This window comes from Acanthopagrus latus, chromosome 21 (genome assembly GCF_904848185.1).
Source record: "Acanthopagrus latus isolate v.2019 chromosome 21, fAcaLat1.1, whole genome shotgun sequence".
NCBI lineage: Eukaryota > Metazoa > Chordata > Actinopteri > Spariformes > Sparidae > Acanthopagrus > Acanthopagrus latus.
In genome coordinates, this window is record NC_051059.1 from 1,054,209 (window position 1) to 1,067,245 (window position 13,037).

Genomic DNA, 13,037 nt, shown 5'->3' on the forward strand with positions numbered 1-13,037 from the left:
CCTGTTTGGTATGTTTTGGTTTTGAGTTGAACTTTGATTTTTGATTTGTACTTTGTCTTGCTGTTTTCTTTTGTTGCTACTTTGTCTTGTTGGTTTTGTTTTGCTACTTAGCCTTTTGTCCCATTTTGTCTGTTTTTGCATTCAGCTTTTTAATTAAAGCTCGCCTTTTGTTCCCCTGATCCTTGCCTTCCTGTGTACCTGTGTTTGGGTCCACCTCCCCTTTCCATAGTTTTCCCCTTCAAACACCCACCCTGACAATAAAGGTAATTTATTAGTTAATAACGGAGCTTATAATGCCCGTAGGAATTATGTATTCCTATAGTAAAGTGTGAGGTTATGTAGCTTTTTCATGGATGGCCAAATGAGGCTGTGTTTGAAGGTGGGACGTGAAGGATATTTAGTTTTGTTGTGAAATTCGATATTCCAGGGTATAATTGGCCGTTTTTGACTTTGATTTTACCATTATATTTCACCTTTAACTATTTACCTTGCCTTGCTTGGTGTCATTATTTTCAGCACAACCTCACATGTGTGACTGCACAGTTATTTTTTTCATTTTGACATACTATATTAACACAGTGAACCTAAAATCACAAAAAAACATAATATCCAAGTAGAAAAAAAGTTTATATATATATATATTTTTTGAAAACCACAAATATGTTTAATGAACCATTTGTATTACTTATAATGCAAATTGTTGTTTACTACATGTGTGGATAAGTGTTTGAAATTTACAAAGTTATATATAACTATTTGCATTTAAATGCAGGCAATGCCTCAGGCTCAGGGCTTCCTCAGCTCCTTCCAGCTGAATGAGGAGCTGCACTGCCTGCTCCACATTCAGCAGTCTCCTCATTGTTTTGACTCATTTAAAAAAAAAAATGACTCCGCTAAACACACCACACCAAACACTACGTAACACACTAACTGTACACTCCAAACACACAAAATGTCACAAATCTGTCCACTCTCAAAACTCGCTGTCTCTATCACCGTCACTGTCGCTGTCACTCCCACAACTTCCCCCTGTTCCTCAGCAACCAAATCATATGGTTTGCCATATGGGGTGTTGGGGTGAGCTCTGCAGTGATTGGCTCTGGTGCGCACGTGACTATGGTGGCTATGGTTGACAATGCTAGCGGAATTTGTAAATCATTTATGAAATAATTTATTAACAGTATCATTGTAGTCCAAACAAATCTGACGTGGCACGCCCTTAAACCATGCAGCAGCCATGTTGAAAATCTCAGGTCAGTAAGATCTTTGGGACATCCATCTGATTTATCTAATTGTCCATCCATCTGGGCAGCCAGGGAATGTATCTCTATGGGCTGTAATGTCTTCCCCTAACAGCATTAGTTTAAACCCTTTTAGAAATGTGAGAGCTTGCAGGTTCAGTTCATGTCTGAGTTTAGGAAGAAGGAAAGGCGAGTATAGTTCATTTTCTGGGTACAAGGTTAATCTTGACAAAAGTGAAATTTTGCCACTCTCTGTATTTGGTTTCAGTAGAGTTAAGCATAAGTTTCCTTTTAATTGGTCTCCTTTGGGTTTTAAATATCTAGGTGTGTTTGTTGACAGTAACCCTAAAAATCTCTACAAGCCCAATTTAATTAGTTTTCTTCAGAAGTTGGGGGGAGGTTTGAAAAAAATCAGTGGACTTGCCTCTTACCTTACTTGATACTTGAATCAATGTTATAAAGATGAATATCCTGCCTAGATTCCTATATATGTTTCAGTCACATTTGATTCATGCTCAGTAGCATTCTTTTCCTCCCTTTTAAAAAATAATCAGACAGTTTATTTGGCATGGTAAGACACCAAGATTCAACATGGATAAATTAAATCTGGATTATGAGGATGGAGGTCTGAAACTCCCAACATTTAAATTGTACTATTATGCTGCTCAATCCAGATTCTTGGCACAGATGTTTGACATGGGCCCTCCTCCTTCAAGGCTCAATACTGAGAATCAAAACTGCAACTGATAATCCTTCAGTCATCCATTCAATCAAAGTTTGGTATAAACTCTCTGAACTTGTTTATTTTATCAATCTTTATTTAGTTTTCAATGTTGACAATACAGTGCAAGACAATCTCCACAATAGTATGGAGTGAAAAAGAAAAATAATATAAAAAAACTGGTCACCTACATGCACCGTGCCCTCCAAATGACCAAGGTACAGAACAAGACGGGATTTAGGAATCACATATCCCAAGACATCTCAGAGAACTGAGTGAACATTCCCCCAGAAGGACTGTATGTTTGTGCATTTCCAAAAAGTGTGTGTGTGGTCTGGATCCACGTGGTTACATAATCTCCAACATGGCTGTTGAGCATTTAACTGTTTACTTTTAATTTTAGGAGTAATGAAGTACCAAATTAGATTCTTCCAACTGAATTCCCTCCATTTCGGAGATTGTGTTGTAATTTAGTGTGTTTTCCACATATCATACCATACCCCCTCTGGACGCTCCTCACCCAGCTTCCTTTCCCATTTGGTTTTAACATATAATATTGAATCTGTTCTAGAATCCATCAAACAGCTACACAGAACTGCCACAGCCTTCAGAATAGCTAAGCTATAAGCTTTTACAAGTAGCTTTATGATGGGATGTATTTTGTCCTCAGTTGTTTCAATACTTTTGATATGATAGTCCCTCATTTGTAGATATCTAAATAAGTCCTGATTCATAAGATCAGGTGTATTCTTTAGCTCTTGAAAGCTTTTCATTTCACCTCTTTTAATAGTGGTACATGTGGCTCTAATTCCTTTTTCTGCCCAATGTTTAAATCCAACATCATATTTTCTTGGTTAAAATTTATCATCAAATGCAATCCATTTTAACAGTCAAAATTTCCTTCTTTCACTGTGGAATACCATATATCTAAAGTAAAGGATATGGACTAAAAATTCCCAACTGACTCTATCAAAAGCTTTTTTCCGCATCTAAGCTGGTCAAAGCTGCTTGTAAGCTCTCTTCATGTATTTTATGTATAAAAAATGGAGAAAAATATGGAGAATTCCTCACGGAGCCATTTATCCATGAAGTGTGCGACCGAGTCACTTTTGGACTCTGCCTTGTATGCCATACACCCGTAAATTGTTCCGACAGGACCTCCATTCTAAGTTGCCTAGCTTGTCCATTATCATTTTCTGCTCTTGCAACATGTCCTGCAGTGCACTGTTTGCTTCATAACTCCACGACTCGAGTTCTTCTGTGCATGTCAGAGCATCGCACATATTTTTGTCATGTTCACTGTTATCTTTGGTTATTTTCGCAAACTTTTGATAAGTGTCTCCCTTAAGTTCTGTCAGTTTGTTTTTCATTTGTGCTGTAATTTCATCTTTGAATGTTTTTAGGTCCGTCTCCATTTCGGTTAGCAGGGCTTGAATTTCCTTGCTGATGCCGTCTAGGCTGCTTTGAAAGGAAGCCATGCTAGCTTCTTCAGGTGTTAGCTCGCTCTTACGGAAGCCCTAAACGGCCACGCATTCATACATTTTATTTCCTCCGTTTTCCTGTGATAACAAGTCAATTTCATTTGTTTTCCCGAGATAACAGGATCATTTACTTGGCACCTGGCTGAAACGGTACAAGCTCTTGTAGTCCGAAGGTGTGTTCGATTGTACAAGGTTCCCGTAATAAACACTGTGAACCATCAGTAGAGAGTCTGACCATCATCCAGCCGGGGATGCTGTAACGACGACATCAGGCTCACTTAGATTGCGCCACTGATATGGCTGAAGCCTTACTAACCGTCTTCTTAGATTACCCACATTAATGTGTATATTATCTGTGATAGCAAGGCATAATGCTATTTCAGCCTGTGTCAGGCCTTGATTGAATAGATATGTGATGCGGTGATCGATATGCTCCTGTTCCTCTGGCACTGCTAAATAGATAGGTACCAGTGATGAGTGGCAACTTTAGATATTGGCAGGAGAAAGGTATTTGCCACCTAGAACACTACTATAAAGATGGAGTATTTATGTCCCTAGGACAGTTAAAAGAAAAGTGCAGTTTGACAAATAAAGATTTCAAAACTTATCTCCAGTTATGTGACTGTATTAGAGCCAATCAAAAAGGAGACTGGAATTGACCCCCTGCCCCGCTTGGTTTCAGATGTGGCACGAAGGAAGGAACATTCCGTCATTCTACCTGGCAGCGTTCTAAACTGCAGGGGTTTTGGCAGGGGGTTTGTAAAACGATCAAACATCCATGGGGTTACGTTTCCACTGGACCCTGAAATTTGTTCACTAGGGAACTTCACTAATTACCATCTTGAGACGAATTATGCTAAGAAACTTACAGAAATCCTTTTGACAATTCCTAAGAAATGTATTGCAATAAAGTGGAAATCAGATGCCCCCCTTCCAATTAAAATGTTGCTTTGCGAAATCAATAGCTGTGTGCCCATAGAGAAAATAACTTACTGGATGCAGAAAAGATGGAAATCTATGGAAAAGCTACCTCTCCTGGGTTGTGTGTTGTGGACAGATAAGACATTGCTCAAAATATCTTTTTACACTAGATGTAAATCCTGGTGCAAACCAGTCTCTCAACATTATTTGACACATTCCCCCTTTGCTCACCCCTGATAAGCCATGTGACATGCGTGATAACCACAGGTACAAGAGAGTCAGTGCCACAGCGCAGCCGTGGCTGTGGACCTACATGTTATTTACATTTTAACATCCATGGGAAAGCCTCTTCAAATCAGCAGATTCTTGTGAAAAGAGAACATCGCTAGTAGAAGCAAGATCGTTAGTGGTTATGAAAGAACAGAGTTTCACAAGGACAGGGATATCAATTTTGGCAGCTGGTTTGGCTGTATGGTCAGCCCGAGCATTGCCTCCTGAACCAGGGTCCTTGGATTTAGTGTGAGCTTCACAATTAACAACAGCAAATAGATGAAGGTAAGCGTGTAAACATCTAAAAGCATGTATGGAGTCTGTGTAAATGGTGACAGTTTGCCTTTTTGCTAGATGACAGGCTCTCTCCAGTGCATGCAACTCAGCTACTTGGGCAGCACTTGAGGATGGCAGGGCAGTGCTTTCAGTTATTGAAAAATTGCCACAAATTGCATACCCTGCACACGGCACTCCATTTTTTCTATAAGCAGGGCCATCAGTGTAAAAAACTAGGAAAAAAGAGTTTCTGAAAGGTCAGTTAAGTGGCTTGTCATCATCTTTAGTAGACAGTAGTGTAGCAGTGTTAAGAATAGAAAATTCTTCTAACGTGATGTGTGGAGCAGTTAGTATCAATACATTCCATACTGATGGGGGCACATTAGACATTACTCTATCATGCACTTTCCCTTTCTCTTCACCTTGTGGGTTGATTGTGATCTGTCGGAGCAGCTGGCACAGTTGTTTGTATTATGTCGATTAGTCTCTAAAAGATGCCGCCTGGGGTGCAGTAGATTGTGCAATTTGGTTTGCATAAGAAATCTCGCCCTAACAGATTCACGGATGTGGTATCTGACAAGAGAAAGGAGTGGGAAGTAGTGAAACTTCACATGCATTCAGTGAAATGACCTACAGCCACTGTAGTAGGTTTAGGTACAGGTAGACAAATGGGGATATCTCCAACCCCTACAGCTCTGTTTCACTCAGTATGTTTACATGTACAGCTTAGTCGGATTACAGCCATAGCTCGACTATGCTACTCAACTGGACAATTGACTCCCGTACTCCCGTACGATAGGTGGCGCTGTAGTCATTTCAACTACTGGTAATAGAGCCCCCTCCAGCTGACCTCTTTGCGTCACCAGCTGCCTCGGCATTCGTGAAAGATGCCATATGAAGAGCGAGGAGAAGCTACATCTTTGTACATTTCGTATGTGGTGTACATGATAATTACACAAACTATCTGATAGAACGTATACATGCAGGAGTAATGCAACTATGAATCGAATAATCTAGGTGTATTAATCCGACAATGAGAAATCTGATCCGGTCCGATTTTAGTCAGACTAAGGTGTATACATGCATCTTAAAAATCCAATCACAGTCGGACTAACACAGTAATTCAGTTTTCTTGAGCGTCTTGTAAACGCACTGAATGCACTGTCCTGACAACTCTACCTCACTGTAATGAAGTTTACATTAAGAACTGTTTTGACAAGACGTGATCTGAGCTAAGAGGTTAGAAAATATAAACATAAACATACATCATTATGTTCAGTTAATGAAAGTAATGTCACACACTTCAGAAATAAACAGCATAAAAGAGGCAGGTTTTGGATTAATGACTGCACATCAATGCAGCACTGACTTTATTCTCAAACACATTATTAGAATCTAAAAATAAGAAAATCTTCATGGTTGTTGTTGCCCAGAGTCCTTTCATCTGCCAACAATCACATTAATACAAAGAGATAGACAGTGAGAGACATGTCTCGCATCATCATCAACACTAAAAAAAACACTTGATTTGATTAAAAAAACAACATTAAAACACAGCCAACCCAGCAACAGTTATAGTTTCTTAAATAGCCTGTGTTCACAGAGAAATAGAGATGACAAGAGACCATGCAACCCAATCAACCGCTCTGCTTTCTCATCAACACTTCACATACACACACAATTTGGATCTGAATCAATATTATCAACAGACATATGCCAGGAGGAGGAGCTGTCGTCATACAAAAGGTTTACATTTTCATTCCTTTTTTTTCTAACAAAGAATTGTTTGACATTTCATTATTTCAAGGACTAAAATACATTGAATTTCTACCCTGCTGATCTGAGCTTCACTGCCAGAGAACAATTACAGTCCTTTAATCAGACACAATTATTTACAGCTGGTGCCTGGTTAAAAAGTCAACACTACCTCACCTTGTTCACTTTTTTGTTTTTAGCTGAATACAGCACAATGAATTCAGCAATTATCACTGTGTTCAACACTGCTTCTGTTCAGAATCAAAATGCATTTTCTGTCTCAAAAGACAGTGCGGGACTTCAGTCCACACAGCATCAAACTGAACACGTGAACTCATATAATTAAAGAACCAATGGAAAAGGAAGGGAAAAGGGGAAAAACAATCTGTGTATCTTTTGGTTATCAACCCTTTGTTTGTGGACTGTGTTCTCTTGACTTTGGCTGTTGGAAGATACAGCAACTACCAGGTCCAAAAAACAAAACAAAACAAATTTAATTGGCTTAAAATCCACAGCTCAAACAATTACATTACAGTAATGTACAGTCGCTCTTCAGAATCATTTGGACCTGATGGTAAACACCATCTTTAAAAAAATGAGGGACTACATACGAACTTTTTAGAGCAGACAGGAAACTAGACGGAAAATCCCTCTCTGAGGGAGGTTGGAGCATATACACCTATCACAGCAGAGGACTTGTCCATCTCTCCTCACTGTTATACACATTTTCTATTCAAATTACAGCACGTCTCATGCTGTAAAGGATAAGTACAAAAATACAGCCAATAGTAGATGTCAGAGAAGCCAAGGGACATGCAGGAGCTTGAAGAAAGTATTTCTTCTTCCCGTTCTCAACGCGGTCCTGTTGTCCAGTATATGAGACATATTAGTAATACAGAGAAATGTCCCCTTATTTTACAGCTTGGGCTCTAGTTTGAAGTGCTGAACTCTATTCAAATGTAGATGGTCTGTTGGTTGAGTCCTCAGGGGGTTGAGGTTGAAGTAAGCTGGCCTTGGTGTAGAGAGGTTCCATAGTGGCAGTAGATGGGCTTAGCTGAAGTTTGGTGTCACGGTCCTGAGATTAGCTCAGATAGAGATGTTTTTCTCTCTGAAGACTTCTGCAGGAAGACAGGAGAAACAAAAATTGAGTAACCAACGGTATTCAGTGGCTCACATGTCTGTCCCATTGTTTTAATACATACAGGGCTTATATTAAAAGGGACAGTTCACCCCAAGACCATAAAATCAAGTTTCACTCAGTGCTGCTGATACATGTGTTTGGGTTAGGTCAGATAAAGTATGTGCTCAGGGGCAGAAACCAGCGTCTCGTTATCAGAACATCGCTGGTTCAGTTCACCTGGTCTGCATGTCCAGGTGTCCTTGGGCAAGATACTGAACCCCAAACTGCTCCTGATGTGCTGGTCGGCACCTTGCATAGCAGCCACCACCATCAGTGTATGAATGTATGAATTACTGTAAGTCGTTTTGGACAGAAGCATCTGCTAATGCCCTTAAATATAAATGTAAATGCTCTGTTGCACCTGTGACTGCACCCTAGAGTGATGTTACAATGTCCTGAGGTACACCTGTACAGCTAACCAGCAAACATGAGATTTTTTATTTCTTTTTTAAACCTGCAACAACAACATGCTGATATCTACCCATTGCCATGGTAATCAGTGCTCCAGTCCAAGGAGGGGTGGTGGCCCGGTGTGTGTCGACCAAGCTGGTGGTAGTCCATTGATGGTGACATCATTGCTCCACCATTAAGCATACCTCCTCCTATCTGCTGGTAGTCAGACTGGAGGGAGGGGGGGTAGCCCTGGAAGTAGTGAAGAAAATGTTTTCGTTACAATTCATGTATGCAGAGTGTAACAAAACCCGACTACAGTAAGAAGCAAGTAAGTAAGTAACATCAAAATGAAAGACGTTCGCAGGAGGTGTACTTTGCTGTCATGGGCTGTGAATATCCAGACAAATTATATTCCTGCTGGATACCAGTTGAGCATTCTATTGCAGTGGCACGATTTTGTGTATCCTGTCAATACAGGTGGTGGTGGAAGCAAAGCAAAATCAATTTCATGGAAGTTTGAGTGTCCGTTTTTTTTCCCAAAATAGAGGGTAAAAATCTTGGAGTAAGTGGCCTCAGCAATATAGCTGAAACATTAAGTATATTATTTCATTGGTTGATTGGAGAGAATTTGTTAGCATACCTATGTTGCTAATCGATTCATAATTTAAAGGGATAGTTCGGGTTTTTTGAAGTGGGGTCATCAGTTCAAGTGTACGTTGTATAGAGAAAAGTCACACTGCTTTATATTGCCGTCAGACCGCCCTTTCTTTTGGCACTACATTTTCTCAACCGTAGTACCTCCGTATCCCTACGCATTAGCACAACTGGGAAACAGGAGATCTGCAAGCAGCGGAATACAGTGCGAGGCCCAGTTGCTATCTCTTTAAGTCATGTTTTAACATTTGCTGGTCCCAGCTTCTTAATGTATGGGTTTACTGCTTTGTTATTGATGGCAGTAACTGAAAAGTCTTTGGGTTTTGTACAAAAGAGGCAAAATTTTCCAATGTCCCTTTGTCCAGCTGATTGACTCATTTCCCTGCAGGGTCAACAGTTGGAGATGCAGCAGTAGCTCACGGATGCAGTAAAAGTACTTTAAAATCCATAGTGATTGCCAAAATTTTCTTTAAAAATCACACTACTACTATGTCCACACTGGCACAACACATTTACAATAATATTCGGTGTGAAAAGTCGACATTATAACATTGTTAACAACGTTATGTCCCCCTGCAAATGAATTTCCATAAATCCACTAAAGAGTTATAGAAAAAAAGTCATCCAGTGATAAATGTCCGTACATCCACACGTGCTGGAAACAGGAACTGCCAATAGATTATTCAGCGTACTTTTAATTTGCCAAATTTAAACACAGTGCCAGACTTGGAGGAACTAACGTCACTGTTAGGAATTTACCAAGGAATGTCCTGGAAAATGTCTTGAAGTTTGTTGAGAAGGAACAGACATCCCAACACACTGAGGTAAGGAATGACAGACAAGGAAACATCTGGCACTACAGACACATCAAAGCAACTCAACAGAAGCTCTGACCTGGAGGAGTAAGGACATCAAGACAGCACATCAGAGACTACAAGAGAAGTGGGTGAACAATTTTGCAGTAACTCCTAAGCAGATACTGGTAGTAGAGACCTGAACATCGCCATCTTGCAAGCAGATAAAGGAAGATGCACTGTGGTGCTAAACACAGTGGACTACACCACCAAAGTCACCAAACTGTTCAGTGATACTATCAACTATTAGACTCTGAGGCGAGATCCTACCAACAGCGACAAAAAGATGATTGTAGAATATCTGCAATTTGTTCTCATCGATAAATTAAAAATAGTAATAATCTGGCTGGCATCCCGGTTGTGGGGCACAAAACCGAACCAAAAGTGAAACATTGTGCTACACCGAGAAATGTATGTTACTTTCCCTCTGGATGCCTACTAAATGTACCATTCAGCTTTGCTCTTGGGTCAGTGGTTCATTTTATTTGTCATGTTTTGTGCCCCTATCGTGTGCATGAAAACACCGACTTCGGGCGCATGGTTAACACTATAGTGACAATAAGGAGTACTACATTTCAGTTCACTGTGTTCACTGTTCAGACAATGACACAAGAATATAGAATAGAACCAGAATAGAACCACAAGAATAGAACACTTAAAGCTGTAGTCTGTAACCAGTTTTTGGTTATATTTGCTAAAACTGTCATTATGATCTGACAGCAGAATAAGATAAAGGTCAGTTGTGTAAAAATCCACTGTCTGTGGCTCCACCCAGTGGCTGTAATTTGATGGCAAGAATCTACCACTTCCGGCTACATACAACCAATCAGAGCCAAGGGGCAGCCCCCCTCCCTCTCACATGTGCTCGGCATTGCCCTTCCCCACGCAGGCGCAGTGCCTGCTTTTACCTGGTCAGATACTTTCATTCCCAAACAATGGCGGAGAACAGACAACAACAACACCAACAACAACAACAACAGAGCTGAAAAATGCCCCACCATTGCCCACATCAAAGAGAAGAAATAAGAAGACTGATGAAGAAAAGCAGTGAATTGGAGCGGGAGAAAACAAGGATAAATGTTAATTGTGCTTCAGAAAGTCAGATTGGTGATGATGATTACCTGAATGATTAGCTGACAACTTCATCTACAGCGATGTGAGGAATAGTGTTTGTTACTCAGGATGTCTACAGTGATCGGATTGAGGCACTCGTCATTGTAATTTAGTTGTATTGGTCAGATATAGAACAATCAGGGTTTATGTTGTTGTCATTTTTAATGCGCTGTCTTAGATATCTGGCGTCCTCTGTTACTGTGGTTACAAGCCTGCTCGTGCACAGCAGGCTCCTCTGTGGGGAGGGGATTTGAAGGCAGGGCTGCAGGCAGCAGAGAGGAAGAAGGAGGGACCTGGGAGCTGTAGCATTCAAATTTTCTGGCTAAATCCACTTTTTTCTCAAAAGTCCAGATTACAGCTTTAATGAACTTTATTTTCATGTTTTTTGAAACCGTGCAAATCTGCCAATACCATCCAAATAAATTGGAAAAGAAATTTTGATTAAATAGTTGTCCAATTTGTTTGCTGAATCATCAATATAAGGTGATGTATCAAGACTACCCAGATCGAACATAGCAACTTGTATTTTAGCTCTGTTTAGTTACATTTTCAGTGAACTATGTGCAATATCACAATATATTGCAATATGTATAGTATTGCAATGTATCGTGATGCATATTGTCAAGTCTTTGCCAATACCCAGCCCCACATGAAACAGGTCAAACTTGTTGGCAAAACTTGTTAAAATGTAAAATTCTTCACATTAATCACAGCGTTACTGTGCAGTTTTGAACATGAGCTGAGCTGTCACAGTATTGGGGGCTTTTTTTTTTTTTACATCCTTCAACCTGAATGAGTCCACAGACTAAGCGGATGGTTTTAACAAACCATCTTTTAGCACTTCTCTGTAAATAGTTTCTGATGAACAGGGACATGAATGAAAGCAACCAAAATGAAAAAGAGGATCAGTCACAGGTTCATCAGTAGTAATTACAGAGTTTTGAGTGTCTGGCTAATTTTATCATCTGCCAGGAGGGAAGACAGCTGAAAGCCAAGGACATGAAAAGGTAAGAGGAGAGGAAGAGGCAGGGGAAGAGGAGGAGGAGAAGGAGGAAGAGGAAAATGAGGGGAGCATGTCTTAAACCATAAGACACTTTGTAGGAGGAGAGGGACATGGAAAGAGAGAAAAATGAGTTCAGGAGTGTGTGTGTGTGCGCGCGCGCATGTGTGCGTGCACGAGAGAGAGAGAGAGAGAAAGAGAGAGAGAGAGAGAGGGAGGCTGAATGGGAAGTTAATCTGAGTGTTGTGAGTGAAAGAGGAGAAAGAAGAGGACAGCAGGTGGTTTGGTTCCCCCCCTCCCCTCCTCTACCTCACCTATTCATCCATTGTTGAGCAAATTCTTCTCCTTCACTCCTTCACAAAGACCCCATCTGCCTCTTTTGTATCTCTCTCTCCCCTCTCTCCCCCTTCCCCCATCATCCTCACTCTTCTTACTCAGTGAAAAAAGTTTAAAGCTCTGTCACTGTGTCCTCTCTTTCTTTCCTCCACTTTTTCTTTTTGTTTGCTCTCTTCTTTCCTAATAATATGCAAAATGTGTGTGTGTGTGTGTGTGTGTGTGTGTGTGTGTGTGTGTGTGTGTGTGTGTGTGTGTGTGTGTGGAGGGGGTGGGGGGCACCATAAAAAGGGGGATAAAATGGGAAATGAGAATCAGTGGCAATCCATACCCCCATTTTAACTATTTGCTGGAGACAGTGGCAACATTATATTGTCTTACTTCATTTTATCACAAATTCATATCATACCCACGTCCCAGCCTGGAGCCCTTTGCTGCAGCTTACATTAAGTTTTCTGCTTTCCGTATTTACTTCCTACCTATGGGGCTCATTGAATATGCGCAGTAGAGCTAACCTTGTCGGCCCTGCCTGCAAGCTCCCGCTCGACCCACAGACTTTACACTGTGATGACATGACACAAATATTTCACAAATCTCTATGGATCAATGTCATGTGTAGTGTCAACAGTTGTACAGACATCTCTTTTTTAATGGCAGACTACGGGGAAAATACTCTGGGGCCACAGGAGAATGTTTGGCTGCAGTAGCGGCCACCATGCCAGTTTGGAAGAGAGGCTGAGTATCACCCTCTGGGGCCTGATGCTGATATATTCACTTGTTTCCATTTACCTGTATGCAGTGTGTGTGTGTGTGTGTGTGTGTGTGTGTGTGTGTGTGTGTGTGTG

The 13,037-nt window shown here is 40.7% G+C and overlaps 1 protein-coding gene across 3 annotated transcripts in view; it reads right to left on the bottom strand.

Annotated features, from left to right (window-relative positions):
- Positions 1-6,248: 6,248 nt before the first annotated feature.
- The window catches only part of tox (thymocyte selection-associated high mobility group box), a 53,862-nt gene continuing 47,073 nt past the window's right edge, over positions 6,249-13,037 (bottom strand). For all 3 annotated transcript variants that reach the window (XM_037084987.1, XM_037084988.1, XM_037084986.1), the window contains 2 exons: positions 8,327-8,487; positions 6,249-7,783 (listed from right to left, as the gene is read on the bottom strand). In XM_037084987.1, coding sequence (XP_036940882.1) covers positions 7,747-7,783; positions 8,327-8,487 — 198 coding nt within the window. In that variant the 3' untranslated portion in view covers positions 6,249-7,746. The remainder of the gene's footprint in view (positions 7,784-8,326; positions 8,488-13,037) is intronic.